Genomic DNA, 26,147 nt, shown 5'->3' with positions numbered 1-26,147 from the left:
GTGATGACATGAGGCGAGGACAGAATACAAGGAGAGAAAACGTGACTTGAGACAGTCCAAGAATTCTTCCGTGGTCTGATTTGTACTACATGAGTTCCGCTTAAAAATAACCTCAAATGAGCACTGCCATTTGATAAGGAGTATTTGACTTGGCACAAACGACACACCAAAAAAACTTGCTTTGGGAACATATGAGAGAAACACAGATGCAAAGATAGAGGGCAGGGGGCAGACAAACCCAGGACTCCAGTTAGTTCCACCAAGTGACCTTTCTAAATCGAGTCAGCGTTATCTCATTTAGCGGAGGCTCATGCAGCATCACCACGCCACGGGACTGAAAAGGGCCTGACTCGGTTTGACGTGGGCGGCTGGGGTGGCGCCCTGCTACTAGCGTCACTGAGGGATCCTCCAACATTCAGCAGCAGGGGCAGCTTGGGTTAGCCTCGTGGAGGCATCCTGATCTGACAGGCTGAGTTGACAGGCTGTCTCTGTAGAGAAACACTTATGTCAACCTGAGCAATCAGGTTGGTTTGACAAGGCCATGTTTACAGAATAAATGTTGATTGTTCGGATAAATGTGTGGGGTCTATGAGGACTACAATTTAAAGTAACCTTGTCAAGGGTAGACAACAAACTCTAGAATACTATATATGTGGGCTGAGACTAATTGATTCATTTTAATCTCATCTAGCTGGTGTTTCACACAACATTAAGTTGGGTATTGTGATGAGGCTCATTACCAGACATACACTATCAACAACCAACCTCGTTCAGTGGTTTTAAAGGGACCACTCTACTGTGTGGTTCCCTGAGGTGATATCTGGAAGGTGGGAGTCTTCATCACCGATCTCGCAGCACCAGGGTGTCAGGTTAGTTATACTCGGACACACTGTGCCCCCGAGCGATGACATCGCTGGCCCTCCTCTCTCCCCTCCCCTGCATCGAGGGTGACCACCTGTGCCGCTTTGCTTTGTATCGCACGGCATCGTCAATATGCAACGTGCGGGACAAGGGGTGAAAATGCTGTGCGACACAACGCAAAGCGAGACAGGTGGTCACCCTACCTGCATCCCCTGCTAATTTAGGGTTCTCTCTCTCAGCTTGACAGTGAGAGAGTAGAGGGTTTGGGTGAGCAGGAGTGGGTGAGAGGGGGGGGGAGAGAGAGAGCTGACTCACCCCGATGTGGGTGCTACGCTGTGCAGCGCTGAATCATCCCTGAATAATCCCTGACTCTTATTCAATGTTTCCTCCATTTGTTGGCGTTATCGCCCTGGGCGATGATCATTTCCATCATCACCAGTGTCCCTCAGACAAGGGTCCCTGCAGGAGGAGGGAGTCCTGCTGATGTCATCCTCAGTCCTAGACCAGGCATCAATACACATGAGAAAAGGGACCGGAAACATTCACGCATCAAATAGTTTTTTTAATTAAAAATGGATTACAATTCAACCCAAGCAGTACGTTTTCTCCCCCTCCCCTTCTCCCCAATGTGCCACGCATACAAAATCAAAAAAATCGAAGTGTCTAGCCTTCAGTGACAATATATTAGAATTCTTATTTGTAAGGGGGTCGATATGAAAGAATCTTCTGCATTATTCCTATGTGCAATTAGCAGTATTCACAGCTATGTACATTCAAACCTAGGTCAGTTTCAAATAACAAATCAACAACTGAAAGGAACCAAAAAAAAACAACCTTAAAAAGTAAAAAGATAGAAAAAAGCTCAAATCAAACAATATATTTCTCTTTTAAAAATATAATTAATGAAGACTTTTGATAATATGAGTTAAACAATGATTGCTTCATTTTTAACCGTAGGCACATTGTAGATACGTGAGGCGCTGTTGAGCTGGATTCCGAGGGGGAGAGGTCCAAGTGGGCTGGCCAGAACACTCACACACCCATCATGGCTGACGCATGTGTAAACAAAACTACTGGAGACTGACTGTGTCACCGTCAGCTAGCGCCCAGAGGCTTTAACCCTCGTCCAGGTGCAGGACCTTTACAAGGCAAGCTGCTCCACTCTGGACGTTTCCCTTCCTCTCCTGGGACACGGGGCCACCGCATGGTGACACGTTTGTTGGGCCCAGAACAAGCTCCAGAAGAGAGACGTCACACACATTTCATGTTTTGACAAAAAGGGTTTCTTTGGCATTCACCAACATCGTTCCTATTTAAAGTCACACGCAAAACTTTCTAAACTGAACAAAAAATTTAAACTCTGAAAACGCCCCGTCGCTATGCTCAATACCGCAATAGAATCGTCAAACCAATCTGGAGAAGCTGATTTAAAATAAGGGCTTTTGTGGCTTCATCTCTACGATCGTTCTGATAGGTCATCACAAAGGAACAAATGAATAAAACCATCCAACTGAAAGAAAAGAAATAAGAATCTTTGGAACTCAAATAAAATCCAACTGTGTTGAAACATTCGCTGATGAGAACAAATTGCACTCGAGAAAGCTTATATTTATCTGGACACCCTGGCAACTGGCTTATTTACATATCACTTCATCAATTTGTCACATTGAAACATTACTGTTTAGAAGGTGAGGTGATATTCCGTTCTTGCTATTCAAAAGTGAAGTGCTGAAACAGGATTGTGTGTGTTCTGTACAATCATCTTACTGTGTGTGTACAGTACAATCATTAATAACACAAGCTCAAATCTTTCCAATCCATAATCAAAGCCAGAATGCGCAGACACAACAATGTAGAACCCGGTCACACAGACCAATCTTTCCATACAAGGACTGGACACATTACTGGTCATCATAGCAATGGTGACGGTCAGACAAAGTACAAGAGTTAAGTTTCTCTACGGACTGTAAACACCATGCCTGTCCACTGTGATAGTTTACAAATGTGAACAGTACATTTTATAGGCGGTGTGTTTTGTGTCATAAAGATCTAGTGCTGATTGTTCCATATGAACCTCTCGAACGTTTGAGAGAGAAAGAGAGCACAGTGTCTGTTTCTCCCGTATACCGGAGCGGGATGTGGAGAGAGAAGGGGAGGCTCAGCGAGATGGAAGGTCACAGCTCTCAGAGAGTAATGAGGCTCCTGTGTTCTGGACTGTATTCTTAGGCTGCTCTACATGTCCACAGAGAGACAGGCAAGTAGGCAAGGTGACCTGCTTTCACTGTGATCGATTGTCTAAACCAAGGTGGCTATTGTTTAGGGGAGAAAAACACCCAAAAAGAATAGAAAATAGAGCTTCCCTCTCCTTCCTTCCCTCCCTCCCTGCCTCGCTCCCTCCCTCCAAAAAGTGGCTAATTTGGCACACTTCCTTTAGCACAGGGGCTGCAGCGTCTTGAAATAAAAAAGAACTCCTGAAAATAAAGACACCCCGCCAGCTGTCCCTGTCTGTTAAATGCACATGCTGATCCACTGGATTCCCCCCTAAGGCAAAATGACTGAGAAGAGATACGAGGTGCTGTTGAGAACCGTGTTCTCTTGAAGAACGGTGAGAAGATTGAGAGAGAGGTCAAAGGGGTTCCTCCTGTAGAAAAACAGTCCAGAGTGGTCTTCTTTGTTTTTGGTTCCCTCCTCTCGCTCTCTCTCCCCAACGCGGTCTTGTCCTCCTCCTGCGTTCACCCCCGTCCCTCCTTCAGGGAGACATGTTGAGCAGCGTGGTGGATTTATTGGGGTAACTGATAGCCAGGCTTATGGCTGCAATGTTCTTCAGAGCCTGTGTAATAAAAGAAAACAGAAAGTGAGTGAATAAGAGCAGGATCAGGAGCCATAGAAATAGAGAGAGAGACAAAGGGAGAGACAGAGAGAGAGAGAGAAATAGAGAGGGAAGAACTGAGAAAACATCAAAAGAAAAGATGTTCTATCGAGTCTTAGGGGACCTATTCATTTTTCATGTCAGGCTGAAAACACACCTAGACAGTGATCACTGGCCACTGTCCTGTACAGAGGCCCAGAGGAGTGGCTATCCCCCCCAGCCTTGCATAAGGTCTGTGGTGCCAGGTACAGCCCTCCGCTGACATTAGTATGTACATCATGCCTCCCACTCCTGACTCTCTGCCGCAGTCTCTCCATCTTCTCTCCCGCTCTCTCTCTCTCTCTCCCCCCGCCACCGCCCCCCCCCCCCCCCCCCCTTCCCTCCTCCCCACCACCAGCTGACATCACGATGCTGGTTTACCCAGCCGGCCAGGCACCATAATGGGCAGTAATTACTAAACACATTAGTCCTGATCACGGCCCACACACTGTGCCCGGCGAGGGGGAAGGGGCGGGGGGGGGGGGGGTGTTGTGAGCAGCTATGTGATTCACTGTTCCGGGGGGGGAGCCAAGACTACTGGCACAGAGGGAGATCTCAACTATAGGTGAACTGCTCTTGAATGCAGGAGTAGGCCGTCGTAGGGAATGTTCATCGAGTGTTGTTGTGATTGTGTTGCGGCATATCCCGCCTACGCGGTGAAGTGCTTCTCCAGGCTGCAAGCCAGAACCCACATGTCAGCCCATCAAACCATGCGGGCCACGCTACGCTTGGTCTGAGACACCCTTCCTGGTGTGAGGCTTAAGAGTTAGGATTCGGAGACGGCCTCAGAACATCTCGACACACAACGACGCAGACGAGAAGTAGCCTAACCTCTTGGTCTAGCCTACCTACACACAGGTCTGGATTTGATTTCTAGGTTGCGGTTCAGCAGAGAGGAGCTAGGAGGCTTCTGGAAGCTCTTACCAGGACAGTGTGGTTGACAAGCTGCTCGTTGGTGGTCATGGCCTGCAGGTACTCCTGGAGGATGCCCTGCTCCTGGAAAACACACCGCACACACACACACACACATCTGGTCAATACACTGCATGGACACAGGGTGGCGGGGCATGAGGTAGAAGTTAGCTTTCAAGTGCGTGTGGCTCGTATGGAAAAGGTGTGCTGCGCCACGTTCAGAGACTCGACTTGACAGAAGTTTCCTTACACCGCGTAGGCACGCTACCTCGCCGCTTTTCCCTTCCATCTGCGAGGCACGTCGGAAAGGGCTTCCAGAGGAACGTGGTCTCGAAAATCCACACATTCACAACCAAATCAGGCGGATCTTCAACGCCCCCCGAGGCACGTCTGAGAGAAAAGCCCCCGGCGGCGTCCGCCAAAAGGGGAGTTTTGGAGGACGTAGATAAGAGTAAATAGAGCCCAAATGGGCCGTGACGTTCCAAATGCAGCTCTGGCGGTGTGGGGAGACACAGGCCAGATCATCCTGCCTCCATCCATCACCCCACGCCCGCCTGTTTATGCTCCAGAACATCCTCCCACAATTTGTTCGGCCGACAGCGCGTGACGTTTCCCCCCTCACACTGTACATCTCAGGATATGCGCTCCTTCGTATAAATTCATCCCCTTGATGAATACGAAATAGCTTTCGGAGAGGCTCTTTCGTATAGCGCTGTGTACACAGCCGTCATCTACATTTTCGCCCTGTAATGCTCAAGCCTGGAATGACTCGGCTATGACGATGGTCTTTTGAAGTCCTACTGGGTTGAAATGCGAGTATTGCGGCGGTGGCCCCGGCAGCAGTAGCCGTGCGTGGCGTCAGCAGTGTTAATATGGAACTGTGAACAAAGCTGGGTGTCGTCCCTCTGGTGTGGGCTAGCTTGAATGTCAACACGACATGAGCTACTAAGCATATTCAGCGCTCAGCCTTATTTTTAGTGCCGAGGTGATGACGGGCGTTACGCCTTCACAGCTAGCTCCCTCTGCGTAGCGAGGACGCACACTGTGCGGGGCCATTCGGAGGCAACCGATTACCCGGCTGTAGACCATTTCCTCTGAGGTCTTCGAACTCCACGCGGATGTAAACACGAACAATTGACTTGTTTTCGTTTGAAACTCGACACAACCGTTTCCCACAAACCGCTAGAGTGTGACAGGGGCGGGGCCGTAGAGTCAGAGCCTAGCGGCAACACACTTCCTGTTCAGCAACTGTCACATTCCTTTGTTTACTCGTATTATTCTGCACTGTTCCACCAGCTGGTGGCCTTGGGATCCCAACCACTGCCCAGGACACACAGGTATGTCAGGTGAGCAGCTCCAGAGCCTGCATGGTCTTCTGTTCCCTGACCACTCACGCAGCAGGTGACACACCACACACACACACACACACACCTCTGTCATGCCCCTCCTCTCTCTACTCTCTCAACACCTCCCTCCCCGGTGAGGAGAGGGAGGGTGACTCAGCGCTAAAAAGGCTGTGCAGCAAACACATTTGGATCCCGCGAAAGTCTTCGTTTGCTCTGTGGGATGACAAGGTGGCCGGCCATCGAGGATCCACTGCGTCTTCTCAGTGTGTGTGTGTGTGTTACTCCGTGTGTGTGTGTGTGTGTTTGTGTTTGTGTGAGAGTGTGTGTTTCCACGTGCGTGTCACTTTGTGGAGGCCATCTCAGGCTACCTCAATTGGTATGCTAAGCCTGTGACAGTGCTGCAGTGGAGAGCTGCTACTGCCCCCTAGTGGTCTGCTGATGCAAGCTGCAGCTCCCTGACAACAATGTCCTCCAGGTGGAGAGAAAGTCAAACCCCACCTCCCCCCCCACCCCCCCCCGGTGCCCCTGAGACAGTGTTAGTGACGAGCAATTCAACTGCAGGAGAGGCAGCCCAGGGGTGGTGAGGAGAGTGGTGAGGAGAGTGGTTATGAGCGTAGCTGGTCACCGCTCTCCAGCCTGCACCTCCAGCCTGACCAACTGACCTCACAGACACGGAACACAGGCTCATCTCAGACACACACTCCCTGAATGCATATGCAATGGGGAACTCAAGACAGGTGAACAGCTGGCATCACACACACACACACACTCAGAGGTGGGCCACTCTATCTTCCTCCCCATCATCAACCCAGGGTGGGTGGCAGTGTGACAGCGCGGGGCTGTGACAGATGGCAGGCCTCCTGCAGGTGGGCCAGGGCACACGGTTTATCACACACACACACACAGACTAGGTCTACACTGCCTGACTGAGCTACCATACTGAGTACCCGATTGAGCTACCAGTGGATGGACTCCGAGCTGTTCATATCTATGTAAGCGGTCAACAGTGTTGCGCGCAGCTGAGCGTGTATCTGTATGCGAGTGTGCGGGCGTGTGTATATGTTTGTGAGAGACACACCCGAGTGTACTTGTGAGTGTGTTGGTGAGGTGGGTGGCAGTGTGCGCGTGTGTGTGTGTATATCTGAGTGTTTATGTGTGTGAGAGAGAGGCCCACTCACCACTGCCCGGGCCTCGGCGATGAAGAACAGCTCAGTGAGGGCTCTGTGGAGGGGCAGCAGCACGGTGATGCTGGTGGGGTCCTGGCTCAGACCGCTCTCCATGGACATGAAGAGCTGCCACAGGGGCTTCAGCAGGGCCAGCTCACAGCCCCTACACACACACACACACACACACACACACGGAGGACACATTAAGAGGCACACTTTGAATGTTGAAGACAGTCTGTGTTTCCAGTGATGCGACTGCCTGACGTTGTGCGTTTCATCGGTGATGTCACGGCGACGGGACAGGGCGAGGCCGCGCGGAAACCATGCAAATGCCCCCCCCCCCCCCCCCCCCCAACAGATACGTGGCCTGGGCTCTCCATGGAAACTATCGGGACATGAAACCTATCTGGGACCTTCATGCAAATCAGGGGCGTGCGTGTTGGAGCTCCGCAGCCGAGCGGCAGACAGACTGGGCAGAGAGACTTGAGGACTCGCTCTCGGAGCATCCCAGGACGTTCACCAGCTCTAGGAGCTTAAGTTTAGCTCTCTAATGAACAGGTACTGTATATGTCCACATCGGTGGATGTGATGATTTATTAGTGGGGCCGGACTTTGAGTCCGGTGTGTTACTGTAAGAGTTTCTTCTAAACTAGGCCAGACAGCAACCTGCCACTCTATGAGCCCTGAGCGAATGACAGAATGAGGTGTGTGTGTGTGTGTGTGAGTGTGTGTGTGAGTAAAAGGTGGGGCCTCACTTTTGTGACTGACACTGAAGAAGGCGCAGCAGCAAATGGATGGCTTTCAAACGCTGGTTTCCTGTCTGGCGGCAGGCCACGCCCACCTGCCACTCCCAGATATCGGCCAATGGGAGATGCCCGAGGACTTGGTCGTCGGCCAGCATCTGTTTCAGGATCTCGAAACCTGTTCGACCGTGAGAGGAGGGCAGAGAAAAACAGCTGTGTCCAGTATAGGGAATCACAATCACAGGACAACACGCTTCCTGTAACACAGAGATGGGAAGTCTCCCTGGGTGATTTGGCTCTGGGCTCACGAGGAGAGACACCTGGGGGATATCCACAGCGGTGTGTACCGCCGCTGTCTCCTTCCCCTTCATCAGCGGGGCCTCTGAGGAAGAGCCGGCCTCCCGCTGGACCGGGCTCCCGTTAGAGAAGTCCAAACCACATGTGACAGGTGCACAGCTGCTCCCCCGGGCTGTCATCAGTCACACTCCTCCAGCGCTGCCAGGACGGGGTGTGTGTGGGTGTGTGTGTGTGTGTGTGTGTGGGGGGGGGGTGTGTGTGCGTGTGTGGGGGAGTGTGTGTGTGTGTGTGTGTGGGGGGGTGTGTGTGTGTGTGGGTGTGTGTGCGTGTGCGGGGGGGAGTGTGTGTGTGTGTGGGTGTATTTATAGACAGACCTGTCTGGAAGCGGCCCCTGTGGCCTCCGGTCACGGTGAACTTGTAGCCCCACTCTGTGTTGCTCATGTCGGAGATGAATCTGTAGTGGAGGGTGTCCCCTGCAAACACAAACACCCCACGTCACACTGAGGATATGGAACACCCCCTCCCACCCCTCGCATGACTGGGAGGTAACAGCTCTCTCCCCACAGCCCTTACCGGGGATCTCGAAGTCGGACCACTTGTGAGGAGAGCCGCTGAAGTTGTGGAGGTCCTGAAGGAAGTCGCTGCTGCTGGCCATGACCAGCTCGTCGCAGCCGTCCTCCGTGTAGCAGCGCGAGTCGAACTTCACGGACAGGTAGATGGCCCCCGGGATGTGCACCTTGTCCTACGCAAAGTAGAGAGAGGACCCGCGGTCACGTCACGACCCTCGCAGGCGTCGACGACTCGTCCGAGGGAGTCGCACGTCACGCACGTTCCGAAATGGCCCTGGAGGCCCACGGCGACCCACCTCAAGGTTGGTGTTGTTGTCGTAGGGGTGTTTGGACTCGCGGACCTGCACGGCCATGCCCGGCTCCTCCATGAACTGGCAGGCTGTCAGCGACAGGCTTCCCAGCATGCCCTGGCTGCAGCCCTTCAGCACCTTCTGCAGGATCTGGAAAGATCAAGCGGAGGCTGTTAACAAGCTGTTGGAAGCGTCAACACATACTGCCTGCACGAGCCCGTATGGGCGCACACATACAGGCAGGTATCCACATATTCAGAGAACCAGATATTCAGCCAGCCAAGCTTCCAGCCAACCTGCTTCTGCAGCCCAACACCCCAGCCCCACCTCGCCCCCCCCCCCCCCCCCCAGCCCCCCCGCCCCCCCCCCCCCCCCCCAGCCCCCCTCACCCTCTCCCAGAGCAGCTTCTCCTCCAGCTGCATCAGCATGTCCAGGATGTAGGCCATGTGCGAGGCGCCGCTCAGCCCCAGGGCCTCCTCGCTCAGCGCCGCGCCCTGGGGCCAGTCGGCCAGCAGCGAGGCCAGAACGTGGCGGGCGTACAGCGTGGCGATGGCCTGGTTGACCTTCACCAGGTACTGGCGCACGGCGCGGTTGCTGCGCGCGTCCAGCTCCTTGTGGAGCAGGGCGGAGCTCTTGGTGCGCCGCTGCTTGGCGTAGCTGAGCTGCAGGTCGCTCTCGGAGTTGGTGATGAGCTTCTGGGTCACCACGTTGGTCTCCTCCGTGGCCTTCTCACAGTGGCTGGGCTTGGACTGGCAGGGAGAGAGAGAGGACAGGATGAAGCTCGCTCTCTCACAGACTCCCCGCCCCCCCCCCCCCGACAGTGTGTGTTTACGTCCCGGTCCTGAGGGCCGATAGGAGGGCCGGGAGGCAGCTTACCACGCAGGGCACCACGATCATGTCCGTGTCCACGGCCTTGGTGCTCTTCTCCGAGCGCGGCCGCTTGGCCGGCTGCCACTTCTGGGCCAGCGCGCGGATGGTCTCGTCCGTCTTGATCACGTCGCCGTCGAACCTGGGGGTCAAACGAAGCCGGCGGTGAGAACGCGCCTCTCCGCTCTACCTCCCCTCCTTCCCTGACCACCCCCCCCCCCCCCCTCCAGCCTCTGACCACGCCTCACCTCTTCTGCACCTCCAGGAAGAACGAGTCGGTCCTCTTCATCTGGAGCTCGTACATGGCGCGCAGGATGTGTAGAGGGGCGTTCAAAGCATCGTGGGTAATCTGCGACGAAAAACAAAAAACAAAACACAGATGACGAACACAACTAGGATCAAACGGATTCATGCGAGCGAGGTCTCTTGACAGTCGTGTTGGGCGCCCGCGCACAGGGCTGTCCTCTCCTGACCTGGAAGCAGAGCTTGGTCTCCTCGTCCAGCCCCTCCAGGGGGTCGGGCCGGTTGGGGTCGGGGTCGTCCGTGCAGCAGCTGGAGTGGTCCGAGTCGTGCTCCTTGTCCGGCTCCCTCTCCTCGCGCTCAGAGTCCTGGGCCATGGAGTGGATCTCCCTCTTGGACGAGTACAGCATGATGGAGAGGATCTCCAGGTCGCGGAGCAGCCACAGCTTGCTGAAGCCTGTGCCCTTGCTGCACTTCCTAACCAGCAGCTGGGTCAGCCCAGACTGCTGGATGGCCTCCTGGGTCTGCTCCACGCCATGCTTCTACACAGGGGAGGAGGTGGACAGTCGCACAGTAAGCCGAGATACATACTTCCATACTGGGTGGGATATGAAAGCCGTTTGGCCCTATCCAGATGGTGTCTGGGTGAGGTGCGTACCTTGAGGGTGTTGTAGAGGCCCTTGAGGGCAAGGGAGAGGACCCAGCTGGCCTCCACAGCCTCGGGGGCGTTGAAGTCCAGGCCGCTCTGCAGCAGGTGGCTGATGATGGAGGTGAAGTTGGTGAGGTAGCGTCTGAGCTGGGTCTGGGGCGCGCCCTGGGCCTCGCCCTGGTCTGGGGGGACGGCTGCGGTGATGGAGTCCTGGGGCTGGATCAACTGGTAGTCCTTCACTGTAGGGAGAGCGGGGGTTTAACGTCGCAGAGCTGGAATAAGCTGTTGACTCAGTGGACAGCACTAGGGTTGCAACATTGGTCGTTCTCTCTATAAAAAACACATTGTGTACTGCTATTTTGAGCGTTCACTTCAGCATGGCTGTGGCGAGCGCATACGGAGCCCTCCTCCTCTCCTCTCACCCGTCTTCCTCTTGCGCGTCTTGACATCCACCACGGCGGCGTGGTTCTTCTCCGTGAAGTGCTTGAGCAGGATCATGTGGTGCTGCTCGTTGGCGTTGTCTATGAACACTGACTGGGTGCCCATACACAGCACCTGAGACAGGGGGAGGCAGAGGAACACACAGTCAGTCTGGCAGTACAGACATTTAGTCATTTTAGCAGACGCTCTTATCCAGAGCGACTTACAGTAAGTACAGGGACATTCCCCCTGAGGCAAGTAGGGTGAAGTGCCTTGCCCAAGGACACAACGTCATTTTGCACAGCCGGGAATCGAACTAGCAACCTTCAGATTACTAGCCCGATTCCCTAACCAGTCAGCCACCTGACTGACTCCCTGACACAGCCATACAGACAGACACAGACAGGCAGACAGCCATAGACAGACAGACACAGACAGACAGTGACCGACAGGCCATGGTGTGGTGATCTCCCGGCGTTCCTGCCTGCTGGCCGTACCTCTGGGAAGCCCACCAGCACCAGAAGGGTGAAGAGGTTGGTGCGTTTCAGTGTGTGCGGCAGCTGCTGGATACAGTGGTCGGTGAAGGCGGCGATGACCACGCTCCACTCTGGACAGGCGTTGAGGCTCCGCAAGATGTCAGCCACTGAGCATGCCCAGTCCAGGCCGATACGACTAAACCCGAAGAGGAGAGAGAGACAAAACGCCACTGATCAGGCCTTGTTACGGCCTCAAGCGCTGTACATTCTAAACCCCCAGCAGGGTGGCTTCCGGGGCGGCACCTGTCCAAGCACACGGCCCCCAGGCAGAAGAGCAGCTGGGTGGTCTTCCAGCCGGGCGTGTCGGCGGGCGTCCCCTCCCCCTGGGCGAGCAGCTCGTACTTGTCGGCCAGGGCCTCGGTGACGGCGGCGTCCGCCTCCAGGGGCGGGATCCGCAGCATCAGCTGCCCCAGCAGGCCCAGGGTCAGGTGGTAGGTCTCGTCGAGGCAGCCCGCGTTGGAGACGACCACTCTGAAGAGCTGGGGGAGGATGGGGCTCAGGCTGGACAGGGACAGGGTCGCGGCCTGTGGGGGGGGGAGGGGGGGGGGGGGGCAAGGCATCAGTAAGCATCAGCGACGTTGAAACGAGAGACGCCCGACTTCGCGCAGATCTTAGGGTCCACGCCGGATGGTTTACCGGTTTGGCAGGGGGCAACATGGCCGCCAGCAGCCCCAGGATCCTCTCCTTGGAGCACTCTGCAAACACGTGCTCCTGGAGGGGTCCCTTGGCCAGCTTCTCATCCCTCTCCTTCACGTCCACGCACTCGGAGGCCGGGGAGGCCACGGTGTCGGAGCCGGACTCTGGAGCTGAGGGGGGAATGAGACACGGGTTAGCTTCATGGGAATCTCAGCTCGGGGGTCTCGTTTACGTTTTTTTTTTTTACTCAGTCCCCGGTTCTCTCACCTCTGACCACAGGAGAGAGGGTTCCCTCGCTGGACACAGACGGGGTCTGGCTCAGGCTGGAGGAGTCCAGGGTGTCCTGGGTCACCAGCCTCTTCTTCCCCTCCTCCCCCTCCGCGGGAGAGGACACCTCCACACCAGCAGGGGGGCGACTCCACCTTCTTCTCGTTATTCTCCTTCCCTCGCTTCTCGTCCCTATTCTCCTTCCCTCGCTTTTTACTCTATCGCACAGACAGGGAGGAAGACGAGGACTCGTGAGCTGGGAGTACTGAGCGTGTGCAGTTGGTACCGTTTGTCTGGGTGCAGTAGCTCACCCTGTCCCTAGGGGGCGGCGGGGAGCAGATGGCAGCGGTGCTCCCGGGCAGAGAGGAAGTGTCGGTGGTGGTGCTGAGCTCCTGGGAGGACTCCGGCGAGGCAGGGCACAGCTCGCTCTCGGACGCCGACTCGTTGGAGGACAGGAGGGACAGCAGGGCAGAGGAACGCAGGGCTGGGTGTGGTCACAGAAACGACAGGTTGACTGAAACGTGCTAGGGTGGCCCCTAGTGGATCCAAGGTGCACTGCGGGGACATTCACATTTTCATTCTATTTCTTTTTTTACATTTTTGATTGAAACACCCACCTTTGCCAGTCTGTCCCTTCAGCAGGCACTCTGTGATGAGCTGGGAGCAGCGTGACTGCAGGACGGAGGCCTGGGTGAGGCTGGCGGCCTCTAGGGGCTGCCCCTGCTGCTGGCGGTCGCTGCTCAGGTCCGAGGTGTACAGGGCCAGGGCCGCAAACAGCAGCCAGGAGTAGTTGTGGATGTAGGGCTGGATGAGACGGTGGCGGTCACTGATGCGGATGGTCACCATGGGGTAGACGGTGATCCGGTGGGTGGGGAGGTGACTGGACGACAGAACGACCAAGAAAACATGTCAGTCTGGTGAAACCCTACCCCACCTATTTGACGGCAGGTCAGTTCAAATCCCCCCCCCCCCCCATTTAAGTCATTTTCTAGACAAGCGCCTGCTAATAGACTACAGGATTTGTCCCAGTATGTTTAGCAGCGCGTCACCTGTCGGGGTACTTCTTGGCGTGGTAGCACCCGAAGCACAAGTCGAAGTCCTCGCACACGTTACAGTTGATCCTGCTGCCTACGATCAGGCCCTGGCAGTGGTCGCACGCGTACTCCATGTTCACCATCTCATGGTCGTCCTCGTGGCCCTCCGGCTTGGCCCCACCTGGGTGGAGCAGGAGACACGCAGGAGGACACGGGGGGGTCAGCGCACAGGACACAGGGAGGGGAATCAAATGTGTGGGGTCAGTTGGCTAAGCGGTTAGGGAATCGGCCTATTAATCAGAAGGTTGCCGGTTTGATTCCGGCCGTGCAAAATGACGTTGTGTCCTTGGGCAAGGCACTTCACCCTACTTGCCTCGGGGGGAATGTCCCTGTACTTACTGTAAGTCGCTCTGGATAAGAGCGTCTGCTAAATGACTAAATGTAGTTGAGTGTGTGTGTGTGTGTGTGCTGTCTCACTGAGGAAGCAGGTCTTGCACAGGTCCATGTCCATGCACTGCAGGCAGCGGTAGCGGTGCCACGGCGCCATCCTCTCGCAGCCGTCGCAGGAGATGACCACGTTGAGGAGGTCACAGTAGCGCGCGATGAACATGTGCATCTGTGGACACCAAGGGGTCAGCGTGAGAAACGCTCCCGTCACGAGCCGTCTCCGTCAGGGTTTCCCATTTGAACGTTGTGAGTTAAGGCGACGTGTAAATATTTGGCCCACAAGTCCTGCTCCCTTTATCCCCAAATCAAAAAGATCCTGGTTCGTGCGGTGTCAAATATTGACTCAAACAAAGCAGATATTTATCATCAGCACACATCCTATCTCCCTGTGCGCTGGACTGGGAGGGCCGCGTTAAAGGTGGAGTTGGAGAGGCCGCTGTACGTTACCTTCCTCCGGTCCTCCATGGAGCCCTCCTCGTCGATCTTGTCGTACCACTTCTCGAACATGCCGTCCACGCACTCGTCCATCCAGTCCCGGTTCTTCTTGTAGTCGGTGATCTCGTCCTCCTCCGTCCACTGACTGAAACACAAACACATCCCAGACATGATCGCTGTTGTGTGAGAGAGAGAGAGAGAGAGAGAGAGAGAGAGAGAGAGAGAGAGAGAGAGAGAGAGAGAGAGAGAGAGAGAGAGAGAGAGAGAGAGAGAGAGAGAGAGAGAGAGAGAGAGAGAGAGAGAACGAGAGAGAGAACGAGAAAGGGAGAAAACGAGAGAGAGAACGAGAGAGAGAGAGAGAACGAGAGAGATAGAGAGAACGAGAGAGAGAGAGAGAGAGAGAGAGAGAGAGAGAGAGAGAGAGAGAGAGAGAGAGAGAGAGAGAAGCTGGGAAGAGGAGGAGAAGAGTCCTCCGGTCCACCAGGTGGTGCCATCCTGTGTGTGTGTGTGGGGGGGGGGGGGGGGGCGGGGGCTCAGTACCTGATGGCGATGTCGTGCACGCTGATGTTGTCCTGGGACATGTTGAGCAGGAGGTCGGGCAGTTTGATCTGCTGGAACAGGGCCAGGTCCTGCACCTCCCAGCTCATGTCCAGCAGGTGCAGCAGGCACGTCTGGACGCACGACAGGGCGGGCAGTAGGGCCCTGGGGACGACAGCGGGTAGGGGAAAGAGACCGTGTTAAAGAGCACTGTCCCATTTACTTTCAAACAGAAACATGGCTTCAAAAGGGATATAACATTGTCGAAATTGGGCAAGGCCAGTGAATGACGAGAGGCTGCCAGGGAAGGTGTTCAGAAGGAAGGGGGCGTCGGCGTACTTCTCGTGGAGACCGCTGAAGCCCTGGACGGCCTCCACCAGCATGAGCACCAGGCGGTGGTAGGACCTCCGCACCTCCTCTCTCAGCTCCTGGCCACTGCCCGACAGCTGGGAGAAATAACTGAACGGAGAGAGAAGGAAACCTGGAGTCAGCGTCTGTCACACGGAGGGCGCGGAGGACGACGGGACACGGTCGTACGGGAAACGGGGCGAACTACGGATCGTTCCGGATTCGCTCGCAGCGCCGACGTTACCTGGTGAAGTCTTTCTGACAGGCCAGCAGCTCCTGTAGGAACAGAATGCAGGGGGCCTGGAAGAGGTGGGGTTTCCCCAGGGACAGTAAACACTGCTGCACCGTCTCCAGCACCTTGCACACGCTCAGAGCCTGGGCTTTGTTGAGGGACAGCGTCTGGAGAACACTGCAGAAGAAGATTTTATTTGTTATTTTTTACTAAATTACAGGTAAAACTAGAAATAATGAAAAGACTTCTCATCCATGCCCAAACAAATGGGATTAGGGAAGGTGAGATGATGTAGGTGAAGTGTGATTGGACAGGGGGCTGCTGCACACCTAGCGGTGGTGAGTGTCTGGGCCTTCATGAAGTGGAGGACGTGCTTGAGGACGGTGAAGCGCTCCCTGACTGAGGGGGGGGGGAGAGGCTCCTCCACCGAGCGGAAGGAGAGCAGGCGCAGGCGGCCGCGGCTGAAGGGCACCCTGCGGGCGAAGGTGGAGGGCGAGGCGGGCTCCCCTTGCTGGGAGGACAGGCTCTCGGTGGAACCCCTGAGGCCCAGGCTGTTGGGGCCGGACCCCGCGTCGGAGGTTGTGGAGACCTGGGTCTGGACCCTGGGGGCCTGGGCCTGGTCTGCCGCTCTGGGCTCACTGGCCACCTCGGGGCCCGCTGCCTGGGCCTGGGGCCCCACAGGAGGGCTGGGCTGGAAGTCTCCCTCTGATATGGAGCCAGAGCGGAGGAGAGGAGTCACGCTGCCCTCTGCAGGCCTGAGCCAGTCACTGTCCCGCCCTGCTGCTCCGCTGGGGGTGAACCGGAACAGCAACAGGCTCTTCTCTATGCAGACCTCAGCTACAGCACGACAAGGGGGAGAGAAACACGGGGGAGAAATGACGAGCTGCACACCGAGAGCCGATTCTCCATGTTTCTGGGCATCAGTGACGCCAGTGGTCGTTACTCACCCAGAGACTCCATGGTCACTTCCCCCTGGCCATCGTTCCTCTCTTCCGGAACGTTCATTTTGCTCACCAGGTACCTCTGCTTCATCTCAAGCTGCAGAGCACACACACACACAATGTGAGCAACAACCCCGTGGTATTGCACCAAAACCAGGACATTCAGAGGTCGAACAAAAAACACATTGACGACACTCACCATCCACGTTTTGATGCCTTCAGCCAGGGAGTACACCTGAACAAACTCGTCATTCAGACAGGACTGTCCGCCCTGGGTCACTACTCACAAAAGTGACGAGGAGAAAAGGAAGTATGATGTAAATTCTGATGAAACACTACCATTGAGTGAATGCCAAGCATAGAGTACTGTCATATAATATTTACCGTAGGTCCTGAGGGCATGGTGCAGGGCTGGTGTGTGGTAAACCATGGCTGCCCAGATAGCGTTCACTGCCTGGTCCACCTTTGATCCCCCGCCTATCTCGTTCCTCACCGGCTGTTTCTTGCACGCCAGCATGAGGGACTTCATCAGCTCCGTCCTGCTGTCTGTTGCATCCTGGGACGGATTCCAGCGGGCGTAGTCCTCCAGGAAGCAAACAAAGTCTGCAGCCTGCCAGGACTTCTGCTGAGGGCAGCAGACGGGCATTAGAGTTTCCCGGACATCGATTATGTCTGCATCCAGCTGGCTTAGTGCCTAAACTATGGTCCTACCACGTCAGGTTGGGCGTTGGGGAGGGCAGGGGTCCCTTCCTTGGGTCGGCTGCAGAGTCCGTGTCGAAACACAGGCTTCCAGAGAGGAGAGGACAGGACATGGGCCATCTTCCCTGAAGGGAGCTCCTTTATACTGCGAATCTCTGCAAGGACAAGAGCGCATCGTGACCTTCTAGCTCACAGCACCCCGACAGGACTTGAGAAAGACATGAAGTCTGGGCTAACATTAGGGTCGATCAAGTGGAGAGTAGCTCGGAGGGGTCCTGACTCACCGTGGGGGGATTTGAGGGCCATGGTCCTGGAGGCCAGGCGTCCCATGAGCCTGGCCACCAGGAGCTGCAGGTCGGACATCCAGGACACGGTGATGTCGGGCAGGCCGTGGGCGACCACGGTGAACTTGTAGCCCCACTCGTTATTACTGCTGTCGGAGTGGAAGAGGAACTGGAGCTGGGGTCCCGCTTCGAACGTTACCTTCTGTAGGGCCGACACACCACAGCAGGCGTCAGGAAAAAACGGGGGGGAAAAAAAAACGTCTGCGTCTGAACAGCCGTTTCCCCTTTTTGCGACGCGCCATCGTCTCCTACCTTGGGCCATTTCTCGGTCCCAACCTTCATGTCGTAGCGGACCTTCCCCCCTCGCGCGTCTGTGAACTCCAGGTAGTCGTACCTGCCAGACACACCACAGCACGGGTCAGTGACAAAGACATGGTTTTCGGCGGGTTCTTTAAGCGGGACCTCGGTCGGTCGCCGCCCCCCTCACCTCTTCTCCGTCTCGCAGCGCTCGTCAAACTCCAGCTCGAAGGAGGTGGCCCCGGGGCAGGCGAAGATGGTGGTCTCGTGGCGGCTGTTCTCGTAGTTGTGGGTGGACTCCATGTTCCAGGTTCTCAGGACCACGGGCTGCTGAGGCTGCTGACAGCTCTCCAGGTCCACCTGACAGGAACGCAGAAGAGAACAGCTCAACGCCGCGGTTCCTTTAGGATACAGACTAAACCACCGATCAGACCCACAAATCCACTTGCATTGCAGGGTTAATTACGATAATCCCGCGATCCCGTTTGGCACGGGGCGGACTGACCTTGGAGAAGATGTCTCCCGTGTCGCTGGACAGGTGCTTGAGCAGCTCCACCAGGGTTGAGAAGTTCCGGAGCAGGGTGGAGTGAGGGATGTCCAGGGAGCACAGCTCCAGCAGGAAGATCATCTGCAGGGCAGCGGGGTTAGCATTAGCATCGAGGCTAAACCGACGTGATGGTTTAAGCACGCTAGCGGTGGGGGAGGGGCGGGGGGGTAGGGTAGGGCGGGGGCAGGAAGTGGGAGGTTACCAGCTGTCTGGTGGTGATGGCCAGGATGGATCTGTTCAGCTTCTCCGTGATCTCGGCCCCGCTGTGGCGCTCGAGCAGGCCGCCCAGCACGGCTTTGGCGCTGCCCAGGAACTGACTCACGTCTGGGGGAGGAGGAGAGGAGACTTCCACTGCCTGATCGTTCGTTTGCTGAAGCCCTTCGGCTCGATTGGTCACGTGACAAAGGCATTATTGACGTGTATTTCACACCATCAACATGTAGGCTGGCGTTAAGCACGATTCTCTCGTCACATATTTCAGTCGCAACTCGTGACACGTGTCAAGCATAATCTGCTTGTTAAATATTCCGATTTGAACTCAATGGACTTTAAAAAACCCTGAGTTTACAGTAACAAGCTTGGATGAGTCACAGCCGGGAGGAGACCAGGACAAAGGCCAAGCGTGGTTGCTGTGGGTGTGGTGTGGTGGTGACTCACACTTGACGAGAATGTCCCGGGCCAGGTCTGAGGCGGTGCTGGCGGAGCCTGCTTTGAGCTGCAGGAAACACCAGGAGAGCAGGCTGCCCTGCAGCGCCCAGAACAGAGACAGCAGCACCGTCCGACTGGCCCCGCCTTTCACGTCCACCATCATCACCTCGCACTGGAGGAAGAGAGGGGGGGGGGCAGGGAGAGAGACCACGGAGAGAGAGAGATGGCGACGGGGAAAGACACAAGAGATTTAGAAAAAGAAGAGCAGTGCCTCCCTCAAGAGTGCCTACATGCTGTGTGGTGACAGAGCGTGAGAGAGGGGCTGGGGGAGGGCTCGGGGTGGGAGGGAGAGCTGGGGGCTGACCTCCCGCGTGGCCACCAGTAGCAGGGTCTCCATCACAGTCAGGATGGGGCTGATGTCGAAGTCTGCCGGGGCTCCTTTGGGGGGGAGGAGGAGCAGGCCGCTGGGATCCTGGTCACTGCACGGGACAGGCAGCGGACGACAGCTCAACTACACACATTCTCAATGCCAATTTAGACTGATATTGGTATGTTCAATTACGTTTGTGTGTGTGTACATGTGCTTTACCTGAAGTAATTACATAAAGACTCAAACGTCAGCTTCACTGACTCCAGCTGGTCTTCCTCGGTGATGTTTTTCTGAAACGGTTTTAAATAACATTACGAAACAATAAAACCACAGACAGCGCACTCATGTTGTGAGGCTGAGTTGGCAACAGCGAATCTGGTTCCTTTCCCAGTCTCACCATCATGTTAAACAGTTTATCCCTCCTGCTGTGCTTGTCAGGGAAGAAGATGGCCGCCCCATTCAGAATAGCCTTCACTGCCTCCTTCCTCAGCGATTTCTCCACAGAGCCCTCCATCTTAGGACCGTCCACAACTGCTCAACAACAACAGAACAATGTTGACATTCGTTAAGGCCAATTAGCCAGCACTCTTGGTCCCTGTGGGCCCTAGATGTCAGAGAGAGTCCCTTACTGCTGCAGAGGTGAGTGTAGAGCTCCCACACGGCTCTGGAGGAGTCAGGCTCAGAACTGCTGGATGTGGAGGCGCAGGCAGCTGCGGCTGGCTCCACCTCGGGCCCCTGGCCCTCCCCCCAGCCCTCCCCCGGGCCCCGGGACTCCGGACGGCTGGGCAGGACCAGGAAACAGTTCTGCAGCAGCTGAAGCAGCAGAACTCTGCTCTTCATCACCTCTTCTCCCTCACTGACACGGACAGACAGACAGGGGTTAGAATGGGTGCGTTTTTGCCAGAAAGACAGCGGTCCGACTCATTGGGGGGGGGGGGTCAGTGGTGATGAAGCAGAGTGTGTAGCTGTGGCAGGCGTCTTACATCTCCCTGAGTTTGTTGTAGAAGTTCCAGAACAGGGTCAGGTTGAGGCCACTGAAGTCCAGGAGGAACTTCTGCTTGAACAGGGACACATCCTACAGTCACAGACAGACAGGAGTCGTTACTTAGTCTTCCTAACGCTCCCCTACATGACCCCACACCAGCCTAGCATTGATACGTCACTGAGGCTAAGGCCTGAATCCTGGTGTTTACCATCTCCCGGGTGAGCTGCTGGATGAAGAAGAGGGTCTTCTTGAGCAGGGTGAGGCCTGTGACCGTGTCGCCCTCAGAGCCGTCTCCCTGGGAGCTCAGGTCATCCAGGTCGTCCAGCCTCTCCGCCCCCGGGCACAGGTAGCCGCTGAAGCTCACGGACTGCACGCCCAGGCGCTCGGCAGAGTCCTGCCTGGCACACAGGAACTTCACCATCAGGAACTACACACAGGGGGAGAGACAGGAAGTCAAGTCACGGTTTTACTGTTTATCAAGACAACGGGTATTTCATTTACTTCGGGTTAAGTAAAAGACTCAGAGATGTTTTTATTTCGCAAGTTAACCATCTAACTGTGATGGATAATGGATGAACAGCCAGAATGTGGGAGGATGAGTCAGGCAAATATGAATTTGAAAACAGACGGGTAGAAAACCACAAGTGAGTCATATGAAACCGGAGAGGGCCTTGGCGGTAAGCGTGCACCTTTGCAACGCGGCACTGCTGCAGTTTGATCTCCACATCGTTCCAGTCTTCCTCCAGCTCGAACCAGCCAATGGGCTCGTCCTCCGCCTGCGCCGGGATCCTCATGCTGCAGGGTCACATGACAGCAGAGGTGAGCTCATAGCCACGCGCCACTTATGTCTCACTGCCCACACACAGATCACGCCTCCATAACACACGCCTCCATAACACAAAGACCAGCAGCACTGGCCGTCTGCTGACTCCCCCCAACACACTCGACAGGAAACAGAATATAAACAGAATATAAACACAGCAGATGAACAATGAGCCTCACGTATCGGTCAAAGTCCTTACTTGTCTTGTACAAATTCCTTATAGTCCTTGTAGTCCCACGAGTCAAACTTTTTAAACCGTTTGAAGTGCTTTTCAGCGTCAAAAGTGTCTCCTTCGTTGTAGGCAAACACAAGGCCGCATCTCGCTCCAATGGCTCCTTTTCGTACCTGTTATGACACAGATCAAGTGCAGGGGTGATAGTTACTGAATGGATGATACATCACTATGAACACACTACTGAGGAAGGGGCGTGTTCTCTGTGCTTTCATAGGTCAGGCTTTCACAGAACCAGGAAGTGAGCCGAAGACCAACTCACTTTGATCTTCATCTGAGTGACCTGGAAGGTGCTCTGGTCTTCTGTGGACAGGATCACACTGGCTCTCTTCCTGCCGCTCTCCGTCAGGAACCCTGCCGAGGAACACAAGGAGCGTCTGACGTCAACCGCATCTTCAAGAGGAATGAAACTCAATACCATGAGCCTAGGACCAATCGGAGGCCGAGTCGCATCCAGGTGAATGCACGGCACGCTCTCGGGAGAGAAGCGGAGAGTTGCCAGTGTACCGTCTCCGGTGGAGGGTTCCGTCAGCATGTTCTCCGGCCCCGACTTCTCCTCTTTGCCTTTCACGTCGCAGGCCTGCAGGTGCAGCTGGAGCGCTTTCCCTGGAGGGGACGACAGAGGACACGCATCTCAGCACGCCACCGACCATTCGCACAACACGGAGGAAGAGGATCGGACGGTCGACAGTTCCCCCCCCCCCGCCCCCCCCCCCCCCCCACTGAAACCAGCGTGTGGTCGTATTTCCTCGGTGAGACGACGGAGCTGTACACGGGGGGGGGGGGGGGGGCTGCGGTTACCGTTGCGGTAGAACAGGCGTAGTCTGACGGAGGCCATGGAGGAGATGAGGGGGGAGGCTCTGTAGTCCGCCTGGAGGTGCACACTGATGCCAGACAGGGACTGGAGCACTTTGGCCACACTGCCCCTGGCCAGGGCAAAGGCCAGAAGGGTCAACTCAGCATCAGGGGTCACACAGCAGCTAGGGGAGGGGAACAAGAGGAGGGAACAGACCGAGTGCATTTCAGATTCGGTGAACGCCTGCAAGTGCGTGGGCGTGCGCGTGTGTTCAAGTGAAAAGGAGGATATTGGTTTACACAATCACAGATGATAAGACCGCACTGGGGCAAAGTGCAAACGTCGTTCCGTTGCAAGTAGGTTACGCCAACTTAATAATGCCAGTGTGCTGACGCGAGGCCAGGAGAATGGGCCTTACTCTGCTATCCTGAGGAGAAAGCCGTCCACCTCCTCCAGGATGTTCATGGAGAAGAACTTGGGGAACTCGGTGGAAGACGGCGTCAGGGACAGCGGCGGCATGTGCTGTAAGGCTTTTCTACAGAACAGACAATCACAAGAAACTCACCGCGTCAGCACGGACGAAACAAAACCACAACACGTCCTTAGAAAGCATGCGGGAGGTCGTCATCCGATTGGGTCGGGAGCTCAAGCGGGAACTCACTGTGTGCTCTGGAGGACGGTCTGGGCCAGGACAGGGTTGGTCTCCATGGAGGCCGTCACCAGGGAGGTGAGGAGGGACAGGTACCAGATGGCCGAGGCGTCGGACACAGACACCTCCTTGCTCTTGGTGATCTGGTAGCCCAGTGTCTTCAGGCCGTGGATGCGCGTGTCACAGCCGTCGCTCAGGCAACGCTTGATGTTAATCTGGATGTCTGGGAGGTTAAAACAGACGCTAATGAAATGCTCCTCTTGAAAACGATCTGTTACTAACCGACAGGCCATTTCCATTCATTAGCAGATAAAAACTGCCACCCCCCCCTCCCCCCCCCCCCCCAAACTGTCTTCGTAGCCTTCCACAGACAACACAAACAAGCATTATCGAGGATTGGCAATGTGATCTCCAGGCAGGCTGACTCACAGGGGTGTGTGATGTTGGCGTTCTCCAGGAGGGCCACGTAGCCCGTCACGTTGCTGGGGATGCGGATGTCCCTGATCTCCTGCAGCGAGCGCCGGGTCTTGCCCACGGCCACGGACACCAGCTGGGGCATGTAGCTGTGGTCGTTGGAGGCCACGGAGATGGCCAGGCGCCTCAGGACCACGTCAGGCTTCATCTTCAACCTGGCCCGGGGGACCACATCACAACGTTAGCGTCTCACAACGGGCCCAGAGGGCGTACTAGGAACGAGAGCAGAGGAAGAAAATCCTGTGGGGAAACAAACAGGACTGAGTGGACTCTGAAACAGTGAGAGGTTGGACCCGTCGCCCACCGTATCCAGTGGGAGCGCGCGCTTCCGTCCGACTGCCAGAACGACACCGTCTCCCCGTTCGTCATCTTGTAAATGTCGACCGCGTTCGACGAAGCCTCTATGAAGCTGTAGCACTGAGTGACCACCTTGACCTTGTCCACCTCCGGATCACGGTTCAACTCCGCTCTGTACTGGATGTCTAAATCTGACAGGAGGGAGGGGGGGGGACAGGAAGACAAGCTGAAGGAGTTAGACACCGGGTACAAAAACTTGTGTGGGATTTCAGGACAGCCGTACTATTTGCCTACTATGTTATTCCATCACGCACAGCTGTGACATCTCCGACCATGCTTCTGTCAGGTCAAACCTATTTCTCCTCACCTTTCTCTTTCTGGAGGAGGAACTCCAGGAAGTCCTGCACCACGGTGGACCTCATGGTGCAGATGCTGTTGTATCCCTCCAGCCCGGGGAAGGGCATGGCACTGCTGGGGATACGATTCCTGTGGAGGAATTTCAGGATCTTTGAGGCGTGCGCCCCTAACCGATCTTTGGACTTGGAGAATATGTCGACAAATCCTGAACGAGAGACGAGGAGGGTTCTGTTAAGAGGGATCGCACAGCGAGAGAGCAGGAGCTGGACGTGACCCTATGAAAAGGCCACATCCAAAGTGTCTGAATACCCTCCCAGAAGACAAGGCTTTCCCCCATTTACTCCCCCTCAGCGCAGCAGCAAAAGAACCCGTCAAGGTCCGAGTTCCTACCTGGGGTAAGAGAGCAGGCCTGGAGTTGTCTGATCACATGACTCAGTTCTCCCTGCAGATTGGCTCCGTTGGAGTTCTTTAAAGCCATCAGCATGTTCTCCACGTCCACAACACCATCTCCCTCGGCGTCAAACTGGCCAAAGGCCTGGTAAAGGGATACAACACATAATAAGAACTCTAACTAACTCACAGCGGTACATTTGAGCATGCACCTCTATTCTCCTCAACACATCTCCCAAAGATGTGGGACAAAACAACATGCCTTGTGATTTATGGGTGAAAATGACAGAAACATACTCCATCAAAAGAACTTGGTGAGATGTTTGAATATATGCATTCTTATCGGTCAAACAATGTTTTTTTAATTTACTAAATGAGCCAGAGGTAGAGCAGAGACTTATTGATAGGTAGAACTTGTGAAATGAGGTTCGAATTAGTTTCAGAGTTGTTTAAAGAGCTGTGGCATTCGACATCCAGCAAACATAGGCAGAGAATGTCATAAACCTTTAAAAGAGATGAAGGCGAGCAAACAGTCATTCATGACAGAGGTCTCATTCACTAACTACCGCATGACTTAACACAACACATGTTGCACACATGCGCAGTAAGAGCAGAGAGGACCCAAGTTTTGACACCTAAAGAATATCACACAAAAAATCACTAAGGTGGTAGTAAAGTATTCTTACTAAGTGGTGTGTTTGTTTGCTGTTGGCGTCATAGACACCTGTGTGAGAATGAGAACTATGTCCTCCTTGTCGTTTCTGACTGTCTACACCATCCTTGACATTAAAACAATCGGCATGTGTAGGCTATACACCTAAACCTAAATGGAGGCCCAATGGCTATTCTAACCACTGAGATAAACACTAGCGGATTACATAATAAGCTATCGGTTGACATTCCAATCCCCTCAGTACAATAGTACAGACTCTCTGTTGGTCTGATTGAGTTGTCTTGTGGTCACAGTGATTCTTGTACCTCTTCGCACTCATCTCGCGGGGCGTCTCTGCTCTCCAGCATTTCGCAAAATTGTTCAACATTAACCGACTCCTCTCCCCGGCTCAGCCGGTCCTCTAGCCATCGTACCAAGACGCCCTCGTTCCCGGAAAGCACTGACTCTGGAATGGCGACCCCCGAATCGCTAATGCGGGCCGCAGCCTCTCTCAGTTTGACTTGTTCTAAAAGAACTCCAGGGGTGGGTGGTCCGCAGCCCGGCACTGGAGGGTTATTTGATCCTCTTCCACTTCTTCCTGAACCGGAGCCTCCACCACTTCCCACGCCGACGCCTGTGGCCGCAGAGGCCGGACTACCTTCCGCAAACCCCGGGCTTTCTGTTTCGACATCTTCCTCGTCACCACTACCAACTCCGCAGCCGCTCTCAGCGTTTCCCATAGTGTTCAGCGGCCTCGGGCTTTCCTATGATTCGCTGTGGCCCGATTGGAGTCAGTTTTGTTAGCGGGCTGGACAGGTCCACGGTCCTTTCCAACCAGACTCCTCTCGTTTGTTTCACGTTCACTACCGCATCGACGTACGGTGCGTGCAGTAAGGACTATCTTGCTACGTCATGCTGTCAGAAAGTTTAGAACAGAACGCCCACAAAACGTAAATGGCGTAAGTT

General features: G+C 55.1%; 1 protein-coding gene across 1 annotated transcript; it reads right to left on the bottom strand.

Moving 5' to 3' along the window:
• Positions 1–1,408: 1,408 nt before the first annotated feature.
• Positions 1,409–26,039, bottom strand: zzef1 (zinc finger, ZZ-type with EF hand domain 1). Its single transcript, XM_062484927.1, is given in 55 exon segments — positions 1,409–3,691; positions 4,694–4,765; positions 7,206–7,356; positions 7,949–8,114; positions 8,608–8,706; positions 8,807–8,975; positions 9,099–9,242; positions 9,482–9,841; positions 9,969–10,101; positions 10,208–10,308; positions 10,433–10,741; positions 10,858–11,087; positions 11,271–11,403; positions 11,766–11,940; positions 12,048–12,328; positions 12,441–12,610; positions 12,708–12,882; positions 12,884–12,925; positions 13,019–13,191; positions 13,325–13,587; positions 13,757–13,922; positions 14,219–14,357; positions 14,636–14,768; positions 15,164–15,325; positions 15,500–15,619; positions 15,753–15,917; positions 16,070–16,577; positions 16,688–16,778; positions 16,881–16,960; positions 17,066–17,306; positions 17,393–17,535; positions 17,665–17,866; positions 17,977–18,058; positions 18,152–18,321; positions 18,467–18,589; positions 18,711–18,832; positions 19,166–19,328; positions 19,521–19,635; positions 19,746–19,816; positions 19,924–20,057; positions 20,156–20,382; positions 20,510–20,601; positions 20,720–20,938; positions 21,201–21,306; positions 21,534–21,679; positions 21,829–21,920; positions 22,074–22,172; positions 22,368–22,546; positions 22,781–22,897; positions 23,024–23,234; positions 23,441–23,640; positions 23,790–23,973; positions 24,150–24,344; positions 24,530–24,674; positions 25,508–26,039. Coding segments are annotated over 55 exon segments (9,183 nt in total). The 5' UTR covers positions 25,922–26,039; the 3' UTR covers positions 1,409–3,610.
• Between the last annotated feature and the right edge of the window lie 108 nt (positions 26,040–26,147).

Source organism: Osmerus eperlanus, chromosome 19 (genome assembly GCF_963692335.1).
Source record: "Osmerus eperlanus chromosome 19, fOsmEpe2.1, whole genome shotgun sequence".
Lineage (NCBI taxonomy): Eukaryota > Metazoa > Chordata > Actinopteri > Osmeriformes > Osmeridae > Osmerus > Osmerus eperlanus.
The sequence above is the reverse complement of the archived record's forward strand: the minus strand, read 5'-3'. Positions and strand labels throughout refer to the sequence as shown.